General features: G+C 33.6%; 1 protein-coding gene across 4 annotated transcripts in view; it reads right to left on the bottom strand.

Moving 5' to 3' along the window:
• ANO3 (anoctamin 3) overlaps nt 1-22,475 on the bottom strand; it is a 419,821-nt gene that overhangs the window by 176,887 nt on the left and 220,459 nt on the right. For 3 of the 4 annotated variants that reach the window (XM_051825159.3, XM_070072327.2, XM_089310426.1), the window contains exons 2-4: nt 20,772-20,966; nt 19,838-19,909; nt 13,495-13,613 (exon numbers count right to left, since the gene is read on the bottom strand). In XM_051825159.3, the coding sequence (XP_051681119.3) occupies nt 13,495-13,613; nt 19,838-19,909; nt 20,772-20,966 (386 nt within the window). Of the gene's footprint in view, nt 1-2,394; nt 2,530-13,494; nt 13,614-19,837; nt 19,910-20,771; nt 20,967-22,475 lie in introns of those variants that run through there. The other variant, XM_089310432.1, reaches the window with a different exon arrangement.

The raw sequence follows: 22,475 nt of genomic DNA on the forward strand, positions 1-22,475 counted from the left end.
TACATGTTCCAACTGCACCAAAAGCATCAATATCACCTGGAAACATAAAAATGAAAAATTTTTATGTCTGAATGAGAACTATTGCAATCAGAATCTCTTGAGGCAGGCGCGAGTTCAGCCATACAGTTTTTAACAAGCCCTGGAGATAATTTTGGTATTCACTATATTGACAATCATTATTACAAGCTTTTGGTTTAGAAAAAGGAAACATACATATTTTGTTTAAAAGTTGGTGCAATAAAAATTTCCTAGAATGTGATATTTTAATATTAAAATATCACTGAATACAATCTCTTATTGTATTAGGAAGACATACGCAAAGAACATTTTCTATTCCATTTTAATGATAGTTCTACTTACGAACTTACTTTTAGGTTAGTGAAATATATATATATATATATATATATTTTTTTTTTTTTTTGACAGGCAGAGTGGACAGTGAGAGAGAGAGACAGAGAGAAAGGTCTTCCTTTGCCGTTGGTTCACCCTCCAATGGCCGCCGCGGCCGGCGCGCTGCGGCCGGCGCACCGCGCTGATCCGATGGCAGGAGCCAGGAGCCAGGTGCTTTTCCTGGTCTCCCATGGGGTGCAGGGCCCAAGCACCCGGGCCATCCTCCACTGCACTCCCTGGCCACAGCAGAGGGCTGGCCTGGAAGAGGGGCAACCGGGACAGAATCCGGCGCCCCGACCGGGACTAGAACCCGGTGTGCCGGCGCCGCTAGGCGGAGGATTAGCCTAGTGAGCCGCGGCGCCGGCCTTATTTTTTTTCAGATATCAAGTATGATTTCACAGCACATATTTTTTCCTTTCTAAAGAGTCCCCAATATGCAAATATTTTATACTGATAACTAACAATAAATTTAGTTAAAATCAAGCATAAGTATGAAAATAATTGCATTTGGTACTTTTATCAAGATAATTCAAACAAGTAAGATAATTTCTTACTTCTCTCAAGAAAACTCTCTGAAAATTTTCAGACACTTTGCTGTTGAGGCAAATTTTCCCTATATCAATTTTAGTTCATTTAATTAATGGATAAGCAACAGTTTTTTCACATTTCGAGTGGCCTATGAAATAGGTTTACTGAGCACCACAGTATCATAGGGCTACAAAGAAGACAGAAAGTTAATCACCAATGATGAGAATACAAACTGAATACAAAACACATGAATTACCTGACTTGCAAAATTGGATAGAATGTGACTCCAAATACCACAAAATACAACATGTGTCCATGGAAAGGATAAAATTGTAAATACTCTATAAAAAAGTAAAAAAGGAACTAAAAGAAACTGAATACTGACTGATATTCCATACTAAAACAAGCATTGTACTAAGTGCTGTTTCTTAGTCTATCTTACGGTATTTTTTCATTCATTTTTATTTCATCAAAATCATAAATTCTCTGGTTTATCTAGTAAAACTTCAAAGCTAAATTTATCAGTAGATGATGTATGGTGAGGCAAAAATTGGTGGTTTTCTATGAATTTTAAATACTTTAAATATCATCTGGAAGTAACTTACAGGGAATACATTTTGCTATGCCTTTACAGATGATTGATTTTTAAAAACAATTTAAATATTGTAGGAGATCTATTAAGTACTTATTTTTCTTAGACTTGTTTTAGTGTCAACAATTGTGCAGTTTAAGTGTTCTAAGCTTGAAAATAGATAAAGAAATAGAAACCCTGATCTTCATATAGAAGCAGTTGAGATTTTTAGACAGTTATATAAACAATGTTTATTTTTGAAGAAAAAATAAATTAAAACCAAGGCAAAATTAAGCATCCTATCACTTTTAAAACCAAGAGAAAATAAAAATAGCAGATAGAAATATTTTGTTCCCAGCTTACTTGTTAGTGAGTTTCATACCTGTCTCACTTATTTATTTTAACATTTAATCCTATGGCATTTGCTACTTCAAATTCAGATTCTTTCTCAGACTTTCTACTTTGACAAAAATTATTTAATAAAAATCTTATATGAACTAATTTCTTAAGAACACTTAAAATAATTATTTTTACAAGCAATTATATTTGATGTTTTTGAATCAGTAACTATTTTATAGTAGAATTTGTGAAATCACTATTTCAATAAGATCAATAAACAAATAAGTTTAGAAACGGTCAGAAGTTCAGAAGCAAACATTAGTTTTGCACACAAGATAAACAATGATACTTAACAAATAGCACATTCAGATTATATTATTCCTCTTTTTTTAAAAAGCATATTTCTAGTATTTTAAAACAACAGATAACCTTCATTCCCAACTGTGAAATCAATATTTTCAGTTGTTAATTTTTTTAACTGATTTATATTTAGTTTATAATTTATATTTAGTTAATAAAAGAGAAAACTGTTATAGAATTCCTAGACTGATGTACTTTAAACATACCACAGTCAGAATTCTGGGTTCAGCTGCTTTCGGAGTCCTTCATTGCTGACAGTAGAGTCTCAAACGACAATCTTCTTTAAAGCAATTTTCAGCATGACAACTGAAAGTTCTCCCTTCCACCGCCTGCTTTTTCCATTAGCTCCCGTGTTACATATTGAATGCTGCACAAAGCATTTGACTGGAGGGTTTTTAGACAATTCTTTAAATGCTTGACTTTGAATAATGGTTAGAAAAAAAAAAAAGACAATTCATCACTTTATAAGAACTTCTGTGTTGCTTTTTATTAATTTATTTTAGGGGGTGGTTATAGATGGATTAGGGAGCTGCCTTCATGTGTCATTGATTAATAGTGTCTATGTGTGATTCACCAATGTGACATTTAGTCATGTAATGTCAGTGACATTCTGATGATTTTACTGTCAATTTTTAATATTCTATTGCATGTATTATTTCAATGAACTGGGATGATCTGCACAAAAGGTTGGAGGTATGGTTCAGTTTGGGTAACAGTGGCCTGACAAACACAAATTTTTTATGGGTGAACCAAGTCATGCTTTTTTTGATAGCTAAGTAAGGTTCAATAAGATTTTCTCTTTCTTTTAAGTTTTAAAGGCTTTTGAAGAGTTCTGCCTCTGTCAACTTGACATTGCATTATACTAGCACTGGGCAGTGTACAATGAGGTGATTGTAATCTGAGAGCAATAGAATTAACTGTTACCTAAAAATACATAAACAAATAAAATTGAACACGTTTGCCCCCCTGTGGTTAACCTTCACATACTGAAATATACCATAGAATTATGCTCATTTCTGCAAAGAAAGTTTCCACAGGGCAGTATATAATTGGGACTCAACCAACTAACCTAAGAAACAACCAATTTTAAAGGGTATGATTTTGAATTAACAGCATGCTTAAAAATTAATTTTCCACAAAGCTTATGAATGGGAAATTTAACTTTGTACAAATGGTTTGAGACCATTAAGCACCAAATGGTAGATTATTGTAATCCCTGTTTAAATCACCTACAGTCTGAAGGATGAATAAAATAAGTTTTTGTGATTGAAACTCTCATCTGAAATCCTGGTTTGCATCTCAGAAGAAGTCAACTGCTACAACTAAAAATTAATAATTTTACATTCTATAATCATCATACGTTATTTAATAAACACAACAATGCTTTATTGACATTTTCATCCCCATTAATAACAATGATGACAGCTCCAAATATTCATATCTTGATTGACTTACTTGGTAAGATTGAAACATCAACACGCCAAGGAGAATGGAGGGAGAGAACATGAGAGGATTAATGGTTATAAGATGGAAGGGACAGGTTTTTTCCAATCGATCATGGATAAGCACACTTGATTTTATCATGTTTCTTAAACATGAAAGACTACGGAAAGCATATTACTGGTGGTCTCTAACGTACATGAGTATTCCCCAGTAATGTTAATATGCTCCCTAACTACACAATGCACTAATTTCCCGGCTCCTGTTGTCCCTTGTGCAGAGCTCCATTGTGTGCAATGTAGCACACTGCCTGACAAGGTGGAGGTCTGTGTATAACTCCCACCTTATACTGACAAGCTATATGATAACAGGCAAGTCTCTAACCATAGGAGCCTCTCATTCTTCACTTTTGAAAGGAGGGTAAAAATAGACCCTCTTTTTTATAGCTGTCAGAAAAAAAGAATGCAAGTCATCAAGAGAACCCCTAAAGGTCCTTAACGAATGTTAGCTGTTATAATTATTTAGTATTCATTACCATTACTGTGGGGAAATTCCCAATCCAATGTTCCTTCTGCTACACCCACAACCTGAAGGGCTTGTATTTGGAAGATCTCCTTAATGAGGTAGATTTGACTTTTAATATGCTCAAATAACATAGTTTCTGATCTGACTTCTTTGGCTGCCTTCATGTCTAAGCAAGTTGAGAACTGGTTTGATGTGAGCCTATAATTGATTGAATGTATAAATGTCAAGTAGAATAATTATCTGCACCGTTTAACCAGTATGCCCACACATTAATTCATTGAATTTACTTCACGTCTCATATATGTATGTAAAATTCCCAGAGACAGGTTATTGCAGCTCTCATTTTAGAGCTAAAATCCTCCAGGGAGGCTTAGAAAATACATCTTTCAGGAAGAATTCTTTAGCACTCAGGCAAAACCAATAAATTTATAATTTGAGAAATTTCCTGTGTGTCTAATTATCAAGGCATTAATGTCAGGCATGAGAAGACATCCTTGGCATCTTGTTTTGCTTCCTTGTATTGCTTATGAAATAAGGCTTCCTAAAAAGACAGGCTCATTTTTCCCCTACGTAGTCTTAAGGGAACTAAAGATATGTCCTGCAAAAAAAATTATCCTTTATTTAATTGTCCTGTCACAATCGAAACATCTCCATGTCAGGATTCCACAGCTTTCTGTTGGAGATATATGTTAGTTCTTCACAGAGATCCTAACAGCTGTAGGAGCTTACCTGGGGGTGTGGGGGTTTCCTTCCTTTCCTCCTTCCTTCCTTCCTTCTTTCCTTCCTTCCTTCCTTCCTTCCTTCCTTCCTTCCTTCCTTCCGCTTTCTTCCTTCCTCTTCCTCTTCCTCTTTCTTTCTTTCTTTCTTTCTTTCTTTCTTTCTTTCTTTCTTTCTTTCTTTCTTTCTTTCTTTCTTTCTCTCTCTTTCTTTCTTTCTTTCTTTCTTTCTTTCTTTCTTTCTTTCTTTCTTTCTTTCTTTCTTTCTCTCTCTCTCTCTCTCTTTCTCTCTTCCTCTCTTTCTCTTTCTTCTTCTCTCCTTCTTTCTCATTGTTTCTTTTTTGTATTCCTTCCTTCCTCCCTCCCCCTCCCATCTTCCCTCCCTCCTTATTTCTTTCCTTCCTTCCTTCCTTCCTTCCTTCCTTCCTTCCTTCCTTCCTTCCTTCCTTCTCTCCCTCCCTCTTTCCTTTCTTCCTTCCTGATTGAAGAGTTTTCATACTGTACTACTCATATTTAAAAATATTGAGACTACCAATTATTATGCCATCTCAAATAATAGGCACCTTCTCCCTTTTGACTATCTTTGCTGTGGATTAATAACATTATATTTCAAACAAATACTTTTTCTGTTTTTACTTAGTTGTTTGTTGCTACCAGATCAAATGGCGAACAGATCTATCTACACCCAGGACATTGTGTGCTAGCATACTGAGTGGTTGTAGAGCTGCTTACTTCAAGCAGTGGTTTAGGGTTTTAGAAAGGGATGGGTAACATCAGTGAGTTCATTTCTGACACAATTTCTATTGCACTGGTGGCAGGCAAGTCTAGGGTATGGAGACAAAGAGACATGCTACTACATGGTGGTCTCTAATGTACATGAATATATGTACATATAACATGGTTATATGAAAATATTATTTCTGTTGTTAAATTACTATGAGAATTAAAATAGAAAATGCATATAAAGTGCTTAGCACACCTCCTGGTTCATAAATGGCATATGAATATTAGAGGGAAGAAACTGAAATGATACCTGTGATGGTTACCAGACTAAAAAGCTGAAGTCCCAAATTGCTCTTTTTTTTCCCCAGTGTAGCAAAGTGGAAAAGCAGTTATAGAACTATTTTATTTCAAATGTTGGATTAGTCCTTTATTAGCTATGTGAGGCTATGATAATATGATAAGACATAAAGCTTAAATCTAAGGATTTATGCAGGAAGATTTATGTAATATAAATTTTACCATCCAGTAACAAACTCTATAAACACCTCTTGTATGAAACTGTGAATATTTTTCTCTATGAAAAAGAGATGACTATTTCTACAGAAGTGATGCCATACTGTGCATACTGCTTTTATAGCTAATTTATTATATAATGATACACTGTGATCATTTCCTATTATCTTTAGTTTGGGTATATATTTATTTATTTATTTATATTTACTTATTGATTTGTTTGAGCACATAACTATTTTAAAGGCATCTTCTTTTTTTATTTTTAACATTTAAATAACCTTCTCTCCCAAATTACAGTATGAGAAACATCCTTAAACATAATTATTTGAGCTAACATCTAATTATATTCTCTGGCTAAATCTCTATAATTGGGTCAAGGAACATTATTGCTTCATATACTTAATCCTTATTCTCAAGTTGTTTTCCAGAAACATTTCTCAGTATGCACTTCCACCAGAAAGGTGTTAGTATTGTAAAATATGTTTTATAATTGTATCTTGTATTGTAATTTAGACTACAGTGCTTTATTCTAAGTATATTTTAAAATACTTTCTAATTTGTTTCAAATAGGTCAATCACATTTGTAAATGATTGAATAGATTAAAAAACAAGAACCATCTCTTTTCTTCCTACAAGAAACACACCTTACCAACAAGGATACACACAGAATAAAAGTTAAAAATGGAAACAGATATTCCATGATAACAGAAATAAAAAGTGAGAAAAGAAGCCATCCCAGTATCAGAAAAAATAGACTTTATGGCAAAGACTTTTGAAAGGGCATTATGTAATGATTACAGTATCATTAATAGACAAAGGGCATTATGTACTGATTAAGGGATCAATTTAACAGGAGTATGTAATTACGATTATTGACAATTATTTTATTTGTTAAAATTAAGTTGATTTTAAGGTTTTCAATCTTGTACTTATAAACTATATTGTTACGGTATCTTTGTATCCTCCAAGATATAAAAGGGCTCTCATAAATCCCATGGAATATGGAATTAAGTAATAAGTTGATTTTTGTACAAAATATTTTAAAATATATGCAAATGAGTGATTTTCTAAAGTTTCATGGAAAATGCATACTATGAAAAAATGCATGGATTTCAAAATGTTTTACACCAAAATAGTCTCATATTTTAATCCATTTTCCATGAACATTTTGAATATGTATGTTCCAGAGTATCAGTTCATCACCATATTTCAAGTTTTCTGCTACTTTTTTATCATAATCTTGATATTGATACAGATAATAGCTAAACAGTCAAGTCTATCAAAGTTTTCATAATGAATTTTATCATTGGTTTAGAAAGGCCAATATAAAAGCAATTTTTTGCTATTCTGCAATTAGAAACTGCTTATTTTTAACTTTTTATATAAGTAATGTACAAAATCATAATTACTCTAGAAACTTTAAGCAATTATATGTATAAATATTATGTAGAAATTCATCCTTTCAAAATTTTTCTATGATGTTTAAATGTAGGTCATTACTTATTGAGATTTAATGCTATAACTAGTACTCAAACAGTATTTTTCACTTTATGTTTCTGTGTGGCGGCAAACTGTTGAAATCTTTACTTAATGTATGCTAAACTGCTCTTCTGTATATAAAGAGAATCGAAAATGAATCTTGATGTGAATGGAAGGGGAGAGGGAGTGGATAAGGAGAGGGGTGCGGGTTGGAGGGACGTTATGGGGGGGGAGCCATTTTAATCCATATTCTGTACTTTGGAAATTTATATTCATTAAATAAAAGTTAAAAAAAAAGAAATAAATAAAATGCTGGCCAGCACCGTGGCTCACTAGGCTAATCCTCCGCCTGCGGTGCCGGCACCCCGCTTTCTAGTCCCAGTCGGGGCGCCGGATTCTGGGATTCTGTCCCAGTTGCTCCTCTTCCAGGCCAGCTCTCTGCTGTGGCCCGGGAGTGAAGTGGAGGATGGCCCAAGTGCTTGGGCCCTGCACCTGCATGGGAGACCAGGAGAAGCACCTGGCTCCTGGCTTCAGATCAGCGTGGTGCGTGCTGGCCTCAGCGGCCATTGGAGGGGTGAACCAACAGAAAAATGAAGACCTTTCTCTCTGTCTCTCTCTCTCTCACTGTCCACTTTGCCTGTTAAAAAAAATAAAGAAAATGCTTATTTTTAATTTCCATTTTGTTTTTAATATATTCATTTGAATTTATTAACTATTCAGTTCTTCATTAATTCATTTTGGTGAAAGATATGAGGTAGGTATCTAAAATCATGTTAACCTCTTTGAAATAATTGATCAGTTGTTTAAGTACCTTTTTTGAAAGATCTGTATTTTCTTCCTTTTTGAAAAATGTTACTTTGATTAAATTTACATACACATGCACACACCTAGGGCTTAAGTACTCCACAAAACAAGTGGAGGAAGTCCAGAAAAATCTGGTGCTGATTTTTGGAAAATCTACACTAGAGGTCAGTTGGTGTGGGACAAGTCCCCATCATTTACTAGAAAAGGTTCTGGGGGTCAACGTGGATGTTCCACTGGCCTAGGAAGGGAAATGCAGTGCCTGGTTACAGGAAAGGTTTTGCCTTCCTCAAACACTCTGAAGATAGGACCAGGCATCCTTTGAGCTGCTGGAAAAGAAATCTTCTTAATTGTGCAAGAAAATAAATGTAAAATACTAGCCAAAAAGATTAATAAATATAGATGATTTTTGTTTGTTCCAAATTTTATATGAAAAGTAAATATTTAGAATATAATTTTCCACACTTGTATTATTAAATATAAAAAAGTTTAATTCATATTCTGAAGTTAGGGAAGTATTTATTTTTTTACAGATCGACTACGTCAATGAATGCACAAAGAATTTATCCTGTTAGTATAGTCATACCTTGTTATTCGAGAGATTGGTTCCAAGGGCCACCCACAAAACCAAAATCCACAAGTGCTCAAATTCCTTATAATAAATAGTATACTATTGCCATACAACTTAGTGCAATCCTACCACATAACCATCTCTAAATTACTTAAAATATTTAATGAAATAGAAATGACAATAAGAAGTCTAAATTTGTATATATATGTGAGTGTGTGTATAAATATATCCAATTTAAAATATTTTAAAATATTTTTGAACCACGATTGGTTGAATACATGCATGTGGAACCCACAGACACAGGGGACTACCTGTAATGCATTTCATGTATCATCCTTTCAGTTAAAGTCATCACATAGGACCAAGTTTAGTCATTTACCTTGTAGTTTAAGTCATAACTACCTCATTATTTCTGGAAATAAATGTAGTGGCAAGTGCAGAATACTAAGTCCTATATTTTATTTATAGGCCAACAGCCATGCAGGTAAATGAAATAGTTATCAATGTCCACAATAAAGGTACATTGAAAGACGACAGGGGCCATCTCTTTCTCACCTCTTCCATCATAGGACCAGAATCTTCAGTCTTAGAGGAAATTATCCCTATTACCTGTTGAAGATTAACACCATCTGCCAATGCCAGTTGACACAGCCAAACTGAATGGCCTTCTGATCTAATTTTAATGAAGTGCTGAAATATTCATGTCAAGATTTTTCTATTCCATAACATCTTTCCTGTTTGAGTTGTTACTGAATCTCTTTTCAAAAAAGAAGTCACTAATTTGTCAAGCAGATACATAAGCTCAAACTCATTATGGTCAACATCCGTAGTTGATTTTGTCATGCCAATGATCGGGCAGGAACAAATGGTACATTAATGTCCATTAACAGAAGCAGTGGATTCTGCATGATAGACTTGTCCTTTCCAATCTAGATTAACTCTATTTGCTCCCTGTACTTCTCCATATCCAGAAGCCTCAGTGGTGACAGAGAACATGTGTCCTTGAAGGAGAGATGGGTTCTTATTCTGAGGATCATATAGTTGAGGGCTGGATAGTATCTTTAAATGTTATTCACAGCATTCTCTATACTTATAATATAAAAGGCAAGTTTATCCAAACTATTTCAGAAACAATCCTCATCTGCTCTACAACTATGAATTCATATGAATATGTCTTTGAATATTTCTATGAATTTATATGAATATTTCTTTTCTTATATAACAAAATTGAGTCTGAAATTTCTTGGCATGTTAGATGTGACAGAGACTTTTTTAAATGTAATAAAGAAAATGAATTGCCCTAAAAGTTGTTCATCAATTTTGACTAGTGTTTGTGATACAAAGCTATATTTCAATTTTTAAAAGAGTCTTGGAATTCTACCCCGATGTATGTTTTACCGAAGAAATCACTAGTGTAAATATAATTTTAAAAAGAGAAGCAGCTAAATTAATGGTAAGAGAATATGGTGGCAAACTCAGAGACAATTTTGAAAATCTTCCCAAAAACTGGTTGAGGAAGAATTTGCGTTATGATAACAATAATCGGTTGCAGCCGATTATTATAATGGAGATTAATTCATATATATGGTACTCTTCCCTACAAAAATACTTAGCTTTCTAAATTATCATAAGCAGTGGGTACATTATCAGAATCAAAATACCGCCCTGACTTGAGACCACTCAGGAAATATTTGCACAAGAATTGATAAACCAAATTTTCAAAGAGATGCAAAGCCCATCTATACAATGCCTAGAAAACTGGATATTTCTGGATTTCCTTTTTTGTTTTATATTTGACAAGCTCAACACAGCTTCTTCATAAATTCAGTATGAGACACTATCTCCAATGATTTATAATTGGTTTCTATGATTTCCGTGTATATCTGATGGCAAACTCTGCAAGAAAACTGTTTTCTATAATACAATACTTGTCATTGCTCACCATGTAGTTTACTTTAGGAGTTATTTCCCCTTCAGACTTGTGCTCCCTTCCTGTTGATTCTTTACAAACTAACTTTGTCACCTCTAAAATGGTCCCTTTGTTATTAATTTTTATGAGGAAATAAAACCTCAGTTTCACTGCATAATTTGTGAAGGACAGGTTGCAATTAGTACATTTACTACAAATGAATGACATTGCAAAGCCACACAGTTTTATGATAGTTATTTTGTAAAATAGAAATGAATGAAGATTATCAATTTCATAAGTTATAACTTAGAATACATGTTACCTAGTACATATACACACACATATATGTATCATTTAATGACAGGATGTAATAAAAGAAGAAAGCCAACAAATTTATAAAGTACAGGTTGTCAAGATATGAGTCTGAAAAAAATAAAAGGTCATTGCTCTTTTGTGATTTTCTGTGACAAATTTACACAGAGAACATTTTCTAAGCAGATTATTTTGCAGTTCACTTATAGTTAAGCTTTTCAAAAAATCTAGCTGAAAGGCTTGAGATTTTACACGTTTTTGGATTTTTGCAATAGAAACTGTTCAAATGGATTTTGTACTACAATTAATCTATGATATAGATAAAAGCAGACTTGAAGGGTGAGTCACTTGGGCATGGCATTCAACAGTTTGAGTAGAAGTATAATAATAGAAGGGGACATGATTAGGCAGATTCAGTAGGACATTAGGGTAAGGTTTCTTTGATTGAACTATTATGGTCTGTTACCATAATCACACATCATTTTCTTATTTTAATATCAGAGTGACACTATGCATCGAAGTTCAACTATTTTTAACTTCAATATGATAAAGTTCAAGTCTAGTTAGAGTGATCTTAGAAATGGCTGTTGTGGAGCAGAAGTTACATGGTGGCTTTCTTTGGTGACAATGTGGTAATTTCTAGGTAATTTAATCTTAGGTAATTTTCTAATTATTTGAAGCACATTGTGTTTGTCTTCCACTTGGTGCCATAGAAACCTCAATTTCTCATTCAGCTCCTCAGTCTTGCAATTCACTTGGATCAATATTTTACACATAGTAAACTCTGTGAGTAGTTACTGCATTATGAGCACACAGACACAGGAACGCAGATTAAGTAAACAAGTGCAGATAAAAACTCTCATTTGGAAAGATAACCTAAGAATTGCTGGCACAGTATAGTGACCTTGCTTAATAAAATCAAAACAAATAGCAATAAAGAAATTTAGCATAAATTTATTTTTCCTTTCTTTATTAAAGCTTCATTTTATTTATGATATTGTAGTAATAAACTGTCATATTTCTTAATGTATTAATGGTGAGTAATAAAGAGATTCACAAAATTAATCCAAGACAAATGAAATGAAACAGCACAGAGAAACAACAAATTCTTATATTCAAGGATGTGTTTATTGTATAATGATCATTGAACTCTATCATTTTTGGCAATAAACTGCATTTACTATCATTATGCAAATTTCTTTTTGCATAGGCATCCCTACATTAATCCATAGGCAAAAAAATTTAAAAATGAACTTTACTTGAGCCAAGAGTATCATAGAAATCATCAAAGGAGATCATGTATTTATCTGTTATGATGAAAAGAAATGGCATCAACTGGTATCTGTAGTTGGCTGATCCACTCAGATGATTTTGGAGAATACACAAAATCATTTTTCGAGGTCTAGCAAGATTGTTGTAGCCAAGAGTTTTAAAAACTGAGTCTGGTACAGTTTTTCATTTCTTGGTGAATTTAATTTTTCACTTGATTAATTTTCATGAGATATTCTCAATCTCCAAGTTGCTATATAAAACTGCCCTATTTTCTGGTGTATTTGCCATACACCAGATACTTTCATATGGGTATCTTACTTTGTCTTTGAAAAACTTTGTAAAGCAGATCACATGATGCATACTTTACTGATGAAGAAATCAAAGTTCAGTAAGTAAGGTTAATCTTGTCATATTATTACAATAGTAAATTGTGCAACTGGAATTCAAATAACAGTTGATTAGATACTAAAATATGTATTCTCATTAAACCATGCTGACTTTCAAAACACATGAAAAATAAATGAACAATCAAGAAAAATATTAGTGAGCAATTTTACGTCAGATTAAATATTTTAAAAATTCTCTTTGATAGCTACAGTGTTATAGTTAGAAGGAATAAGTTCTGGTGTTCTTCAGTGACTAACAATAAAGAACCATACATTTCAAAATAACTAGAAGAGAGTATTTTAAATATTCTCACTGTGAGACGGCAAATGTTTATGGTGATAGATATGTTAAACATCTTGATTCAATTATAGGAGAATTGAAACATCATGTTGTATCCCATAAAAATGTATACATATGTCAATCAAAAAATAAATAGGGACAAACTTTGACTGTTAACAAAATAAAATAAAAAGCGTTTGATACTATAAATTAATAAGGTATCTACACATAGCAATTAGTATTTGAGTCCTTAAAGATACATTGTAATTTTTGGATTCTTTTATATTCTCCATCTCCAAACCAACTATGTAGGCTTATATTGAAAACTTTTTAAAGGTACGGTCTAAAAATAATGTGTTGATAGTTTAATTTGCATTACCTTAGATAATTTTGTCTTGGATTCAGGTTTATCTTTGGTAGGAAAGTCATTAATGAGACGAGATCGATCATAATTAGCATGCTCTGATTCATCCAAGTAATCCTTATCTTTTCCTAGAGCTAGAAAAGAGAAAGTGAATTACATCTATTTTTATTCTCTGCAAAAGTGCTAATTGCATTTTCTTATAGTTTCTCAAGTTTTAGGTCAAGTATAATTTGCCCATCTTCCATGTGTTTCATAAATAAGCACAAAAAAGTAATCACTATAATTTGTCTTGCTTTTATATTAATGCTGACATGTAGAGTGAGTTTCATGAGAATTCAGTACATCCTGCAATTTGTTGTCATTAAGCATTGTGAAAATAAAATTAGAGACATGGGAATTAGGCCATATCATCTGATTTGAACTTGAGGATGTATTTGTAGGAATTGATTATATTTTATGCACTTATGTGTTTTATATAAAAAGTGTGTATTTAGGGACTGAGTATTTAGCCTAGCAGTTAAGACACCAGTGTCTCCCATTAGAGTAATTGGGTTTGATACCCAAGTCTAACTCCCAACTCAAGCTTCTTGATGATGCAGACACTGGGAGGCAGAAATGATGGCTCAAATAACTAGGTTTCTAGCTCCCAGCTTCATGTCCAGTGAAGCTTAAAGTCATTATGGGCATTGGGGACGTGAACCAGCAAATGGCAGCCCTGTCATTCAAACTCTCTCAAATAAGTAAAAAAATAAAATTATTAAAAAGCTTCACTGATTTTGAAATGTGTTTTCTTAAATATTGGAAAGTTTTATTAATGTGGATTAGGTTGACAAGCATAACAAATCTGAGAAATCATTAGAGAAACTGTAACAATCACTATAAGAAATATTTATGATTATAGTTAAAAACAACAACTTATAAAAAAGGAGGAAGGACATTGAAAAATAATAGTTAACATGGGAGTAATAAAAAAAGGATGAGAGAGTATAATATCAATTAAATACAGAGACACATCTAAATAGTGAATAAGCTATAGCCAATGTAAAAGAGTATAAAATAGAGGACCTTTATGTGGTGGCTTTATCTATAATCAAAACCATTTATGTGTTTCACAAAATTCTATTCCAAGTGATACAAATATCTCTGCAAATCCAAAAGCAGGAAGATTGTTATATATATATAGCTTTTCAAAAGAATCAAAATGTCTTGAATAGAGTTATTTTATTGAATCTGTTGCTACCTATTAAACAAAAATTTTGACGTTGACAACAATATATATAGTGCTTTTAAATGTGCAAGGAATTTAACAGAAGAAAAGTATTTTTTCTTATGTGCATTATTTTCCTTTGTTAGTAATGTTTAAAATCTGTGATAGCATGAGATGTGTTGCTGTAAAGTATAAGGTTATTAGTGGTGGTGGCGTATGCTAAGTGCACAGATTATATTGTGCCTTTAGATACAATTAACAATAAGCTGTATTAAAATGCTCTAAGTATTTAGTGATTCTACCTGGATCTTTTAATAATAGGAAACTTTGATTGACAGTTAACATTTCCTGAGAATAAGTCATACCTTTACATGTATTATTTCCTTTTATTTTGATCACAACTATATAAAGTGGGTATGAGTTTTACCTACATTTAATATTAAGTAAACTAAAGAACATGGAAATTAGATAGCATGCCAAAGTCACTAAACCAGAAAAAGGTGCTTCTAAAAGTGAAACAAAACTGGATCTGATTCCTAAGTTGGTGTTTGTGAATATAGTGTAATATTTCTCATGGATTTAAGTAAATTACATTTCTTCATTAAAAAATGATTTACTAAACACCTATGACACGTGAGACACTCTATTAAGAATTGAAGATATGATAGAAACCAAATCCTGCCTTCTCCAAAGATATATGTATGTGTTAAAAGGCTCTTTTCTCCATTCTTCTGTTCTGTCACTAATCCTAAAATATTCTTGAGCATCTCTGTATATATTCTTGACTTTGAGGTTACAAGATTGGTAAAATTTCTTCCCTTGTGAAACACAAAGTGGGGAGGAGCCTAAATAAATCATGTAATTTCAGGCAACAATAATTATTTGAGAGAAAAGTAAGTTGATATTAGGGGTATAAAATGAAACACATGAATCTGGTTTATTTCAACATAGGAACTTGGGAAAAGAACATATTATGAATGAGGAGCATAAGAAAGTTGAATTGGCTGCAGCATTGGGAGTAAAAGGAAGCATAAGGAAACGACCTAGTGAGCCCAGACTCAAATTCTTCAAGGCATGGGAAGGCCACAATGAGTATACATTTTAAATTAGACTGGAAGCCCTGGAGGGATTGGAGAATGGAAGTGATGAGATTTAATTTCTCTTTTATTGGAGTTTCCTGTAACTGCTGTGTACAAAATAGACCATAAGGAGGCCAAAATTGGAGCAGAGAGACCAGTGAGGAATTTATTATAACAGCAACCAACAGAAGGTAGCAGCCACAATGAACATGCGGCAGTGGATGTGGTGAGCCATGGTCAGATTCTGAATATATTTGACAATAAGAGTACTTATTGAATGTATTCAATAAACAATTGAACAGATTTATAGTGATTTGTGGCTGTCATAACTGGAAAATATTATGCTGTATCATTGTAATTCCCTTTTGTACATAATCCTTCAATAGGTAAGAAATTTTAGAATGTTCTTTCTTATACCATCTAAATATGAAATGCTATAAAGAATAAATAATGGAAATGAGTGGATATTTCCTAATGCAATTAAAAGAAACTAAAATCATCATGCACTCATTTAACTATTACTGTTTTGAGAAAAAAGATCAACAAATAATCCAAAAAGTTAAACAGGTAAACTTGTAGAAAGCAAATACCTAACACGAACCACTTTCTGGGTGAGTTCATTCACTAGATTAGATAGGAGTATGTGCTTGTTCATTGGGCTTAACTTGTGCTGATATTAATGAGATTTGTCTATTTCATTTCTAAAGCTACCTGATTTTTACCTCACTATGAGCATGGGCAGAATCAGTTACCTATTGCTTGTCAATGAAGATGTATGTGTCCTTTTCATTCTCTAGCATTTTGTGAAGAAAAACATTTGGGTAATATTAGCAAGGCTTCTAGGATGAACGGATCAGACTATTGAACTCCAGGATTTCAAATTCATGGTTACATGGATCAAAACTTCTAGAATGCTTTTATGTGCACATGAACATATGGAAGCAGTGAAATGGTACCCTAGCTTTGTGATATGCTCATGGAAAATAGAATTGAAGGCTATGAGATGTTCATTTTAAAAATGAAGGAAACCAAACAACAACAAAAAATCTGAAACCTCCCAACTTGATTAGGTTTATTTAAATTATCATGTTCAATATACATTTTATCATGTGATTTTACTCCATCCTTTGCTCTCAAGATGTTACTTATTAGCATCAGGAATACCTAGTGTTCAATGGGCATCACTAGCCACTTTAAATGGAAAAAGGTCTGTACCAGTTGTGGTTATTAAGAAAGAAGGCCCGGGACTGATATTCCAGAGTTGGCGTCTCAGGTCCTCATTGATTAGCTGTCAAATTGGCAAGTTAGTTTATCTCTTGGTGAATTTGTTCCATCCTCTTTAAAAAGGGACTGATAATAGTGTCTTACCCAAAAGACTGAAATGAAAATTAAGTGAGATAAGGCAAGAAAAGTGTTTTGCCATAAGGGAGTGTTCCATAAATTCATTTTCCACTATGCTGTAAGAAACATGCTTTGATGGTAAAAGAACTGCCTGGTTAGTGCAGATATCTCTAGGCCCAGAAGAACTTGGTATGAAAGATAAGCTTAGTGGGTGAATGGAAAAAAAGGAATGAACAAGTATATGTTAAGGCTATGATGTGCTAGGAGCTGTGATGGAGCTATGCTTCTCCATTTAATTAAAAAAACTTGTCAAGGCATGGAACATCTATCTTAATGTACATCTGAGATCTCTGAGGTTTAGACAGGTTAAGTGATGTACCACAGTCACACAGCTAGTAAATAAAGGAATAGGAGTTTGACCAATGTCTGGCTGTGAAGACCATACTTCATCCATGAAATATACACATCTTAGGAAAACTTAGTGGAAACCTCCTGCTCTGAATCAATAAAATTAACATTTTTTTCACTCGTAGTTCTCATTTAAACAATGAGAAATATTGATCCTTACTGAAACACCAACCACGATCAGTGAACTATGCCTTAGCATTAAAACTTGTCATGGGGCAGATCAATGTAGGTTACTGTGGAAAAAAGGATAAAATCATTCATCGTATTTGATCAGACTCATTAGTCAGGTATCATTAGTCCATTTGGCAATTGGACATTTCCATGCAATAATCAACCCAAAGCTAGAAGCTCATTTTGCCACTTTCTAAAAGTAAAACTAGAAACGAGATTGCTTTCCCTTTAACATAGAGCATATATTGCTAAAATACTTATTCAATCTTTAATTATACTCTTGATATATTTAACATCATTTTGCTTGATCTCTTCTCAAAGATGATAAAGGCATTTGCATTCTAGCTTCACAGCTTACTCTACAGGAGTATTTCCTAGGCAGGTGTTACATCCAGATGGATTACTGAGAAGCTAGTGATATTAAAGTCAGTTCCAGAGTCATTTTCATCTTTTATGAAGGCAAATATCACATCATTGGAATGCATTTTGTTAAGACATGCAGGAGTTGTGATGCTTTTCTAACCTGAATGAGTGATAGGCTGATGCTAAAGGATGCTAAAATACTGAGTTTGAGGAATAGCACATGCAGAGATACACATAGAAGTCAGGTAGGTCAAATGGCTGAGGCACACCAATGTGATAAGCAAAGAAATGTGGATTTGGAGCATCTAAACATTTCAAAAATTTGCTTGCTTTCAATGCAAAGAGTGACAAGGTGTCAAAAATGAAGTGCATAGAATTTATCAGAAAGCTTTTAAGGGCTAGATTGATTGTTAAACTATTAAGCAACTTGGGTGAATAAGTAGTGAAAAGTGCTGTGAAAATTTGTAAGATATATATTATATATATATGCTTATATAAATTATATATGCTTATAATTATTTATATAAATATATTATATATACTTATACAAAGATACTCAAGAGGAGGAGAAGTTTTGGTTTGATGTTTATTTCTGTTTTCTTATCAGAAAAGTAGTATTACCAAGCTTGTTCAGAATTAATTAGGAAAGATCTCTGATAGAGTCTGTTAGTATTTGTTCTGATGAAATGCTCTTTTTTGATGTTTTAAGTGGAATGAAACTGCTGCAGGATCTCTTGCTTTAATTAGGAAACTCAATAATCCAGCACTGTTTCTATTCAACACACATTTTTGAAAGTATTATAAAACATGAGTAATTTGCAGTCATTCAGAATGCTTTTGTGAATAATACAGTTCATTGTTTTAAGAATTATAAAAAGGCACTTTAGGAATGTTTTCAGAGAGAAACTAAGCGAGAATTTTTGGCTAGAAATTCTCATTATAGGCCACACATAATATTTACCTGGGGACTGTTTACAGGGTGGAGAACAATTTCACTTCTCAGACCAATTAAAACTAATTCTCTGGATGTAGGCCATGGGGAATTTTAAGAGTTCCAGGTGATTCAAGTATGTAACTGGAGTTGAGAACTCCTGACAAGGCAATGCAGACAGGCCACCAATGTGTTCACTAATAAAAACTCAGGGCTTAATTTGTGCTGGTTATAAATAAATTCACTTTGAAGTAGCATAATAACAGTTGAGTAAGTTAGTTTCACTTGTTTTTATCAATTTTGTTTAATTTTATTTCTATTTAATTATAAGAATTAAAAATCCCAGTTCAAAGGTAATGTTCATGTGTGATCTTGCTAAACTGAAGCAGATCTTGCCTGCAGATGACATCAAAAGTAAAAAGGGAGACTGAGAAATCCTGCCACTGTTGTAGTTAGAAAAAATGAAAAAAAATGTGTATTATCTACTAATGGAAAAACAGGATAAAATCTTTCAGTATCATTACCATACCAAATTCTCAGTGATAAAAATTTGACAACTCTAGAAATAATAGTATACATTACTTATTTATAAAAATTAAAAGAAATTTGCAGAAGACTAACAGCAAAAATAATTAAATTTCTTTTGGGTTATGGGATTTGTTCATCACAAATCCTATTATAATATTTGAATTCCAAACTATAAAATAAATAACAAATTTTGACCTTAGAATATTGAATTCACCCATGAAATACTAAAGAACAAATCCATTTTTTTATCCTTACAAAAAGGAGATTTGAAAAATACAGCTTCCTTTGGAGAAAGGGAAAGGAGAATGATAACATTAGAAATCAACTCACCCAAGCAAAAATCGCTGAGGTCAGCAAAAGAACACTTGAGCACAGAATCTTTCTTATTCTCTTCGGTGTCAACTGAAAAAATTAGACATTGCATAGTTTAGAAAAGCAAAAAACATAGCAGGAAACTACCAGGGTGAATGATGGCCATACATAAAGAAACATGTTAACAAGTTGAAATTAGTTACTTAAACCTTGACTCTCAACACAGGAAAGTAACATCTAATATTTTAACATCTTCATCCTCTTAAGCAATTGGCCACAAAACCATATCGGATTCACCGAAAGGCAGCATTGTTGTATTTTGATTCTTGACATTTGTGAAAAGGGCCAGAGTAAAGGAATAATGGTGTGATACATATGGACTGACGTGTGAGAAAGAATGTCTAAGGGCAGCCACCGCCTTTCTTTTATGTGGAATCTGGCAGGCTTGTCCCTAAATTTCAGCCCTTGCATGTCAACATTTAGTTGCCAGCATTCATCCAACCACATGCTGCTCCTGCAACAAAATCTTCACTGCTTTATAGTCAGTATTAAAACCTTCAATTGCTCTTTTTGGGAGACTTTTATTGGTGACATATTCTACTCAAATAATGACTATAAATTCTCACCAGGAATGGTGTTTATTCCCCAGTAAAAGGGATGCAAATAGTGGCAAAATGAACCCTAATTAATTTAGCTGAGCCTGCCTTCCACTGCAGTCAGTGGGAGAGCCAGACTCATATGGGATTGGCTACTTTTCTAGGAAAGGAAGGTATGAAATCACGGCTGGCCAAAAAATGGGTGTTGTTCTGACTGGCAGGATTTAATGGGCTCTCCTCTGCAACTTAATTCCCAAAGGCTGCATAAATACTAGTCAAATGGGAATAGAGAAGAAAAAATCTTTTGAGAACACTAACTCATTTAAATCGGTACAAGAAAACATATTGCTTCTCACCTTGCTCAGCTTTATCAGCAGAAATTAAGGTGACAGAAGTGGGAGCCTGAGATTCGCTTTCAGTGGCTTGGAAGAGAGAAGTGGACTGGCTCAAGCTCTTTGAGTAAGCATAGCTCTGTGCAAGGCAAGGCAGGGATCGCCGAGATGGTTTTAATGATGTTTCTTTTGTTATTTCACTCTTGCTTATATTCATACCTGCAAATCCAAAACAACAAGTTCTTGCAATAAGAGGTAATAAACAGATATCAACAACTAATTTCAATTCTTTGATAACTGATTCAAGTACTCTTAAAAAATTCCATTTAGTAATGAGAACTAATTCTTGTATATTTTGTTAGGGAAAGCAATTTGAGATTGCTGTGAAGTAGTCTTTAGATATAAACAGCTCCACTTTCAGTTTGAAGTTAAACTTTTTTTTAACAATTCTGAGGAAAAAAAATAAACTGATGTTCAAGTTCATGTAGGAATTGATGAAAGCAAATTATTTTGACTATCTTTGTATAAACCTAGCCATTTAGGTTTTTAAGCAGCATGATAAATAAAAGCAACTGCTTTAACATTCAAATTGCTATTACTAAATGGAGCTCTTCTTTCTGTACCCTCCCCTCTCTTGGACACAAACATAATGTATTATCTGTGTTCTAGAGGCAGGAAAGAGATGACAGAGTAGAATAAAAAAAAAACAGCCAGCAAGCAGGGATCAAGAGAGCCTTCCCGAGCTCAGGGTCATAACTCCCCCATTCATGTACAGAGGCTAATCTGCAGAAATAGGAGTGACCCTTAATAGGACTCTGCTTCCATATGCAGAAGCCCAGACACACTGTGTGTTCCAGGAAAGAATGGTCCCATTCCCATATCCCCATCTATCTGCATCTCTGTTATAGCAATCCTAAACTGCAGAACACTCATCACCAGGTGTCTCTGGACATTGCCATTTATGACAGCATCTCCCACTCAGACTGTTTCACTAGGTCCCTGGGACCATCAATCAAGCATTACAAAAATCTATTTAGTATCCTCCTCAGCTTTTTCTCCGGATAACTTAGTCCCCTCCTTAATCTCACCCAAAACCAGGCACCTCCTCACATCACCCACTACTGACACTGCATTTATTGCTCTCTTCTTTTTCACAGTGACCTCACTTCAGGTCAACCAGCCGTAAGGGGGAGCAGACATAGTCCGTGCTCCTAATTGCCTCTCCCAGGTAATTCTTCACCCCTCCCCTCTAAAAATAATAAAAATAAAATAAAATAAACCTTTTACATTCCTGTCATTAGAGAGTTCCTCTACTCTTCCTCTTGTTGTCAGTTTCACTTACCAGTTCCTGGTTAGTTCCCATTAAAAATATTGCTTCTAAGTCACCTCCCACTGCTTACCAGTTGTTTTCATCTACACAACATGTTCTTTTAATGACTTAGTTTATGTTTGCATACATTGCTAGAACTCAAGATCCATGATGGTACGGGTTTTTGCTCAATTTTCTCTGTTACATTATCTCCAGTGTCTAAAACACTGAATAGTTCCTGGAGGGCTCTCAACAAATGTTTGTTGGATTAATGCATCCTTGCAGTTGTCATTTGTCCAGGGGCAGGATCATGTCTCAGGTTTTTTTTTATTATTATTATTATTTTTAAATTCATTTATTTGAAAGGCGGGGAGAGATAAAAGAGAGAGGAGAAATTTTCGATCCACTGTTTCACTCCT

Source organism: Oryctolagus cuniculus, chromosome 1 (assembly GCF_051225735.1).
Source record: "Oryctolagus cuniculus isolate XC-2025 breed Fujian yellow rabbit chromosome 1, ASM5122573v1, whole genome shotgun sequence".
NCBI classification, from domain to species: Eukaryota; Metazoa; Chordata; class Mammalia; order Lagomorpha; family Leporidae; genus Oryctolagus; species Oryctolagus cuniculus.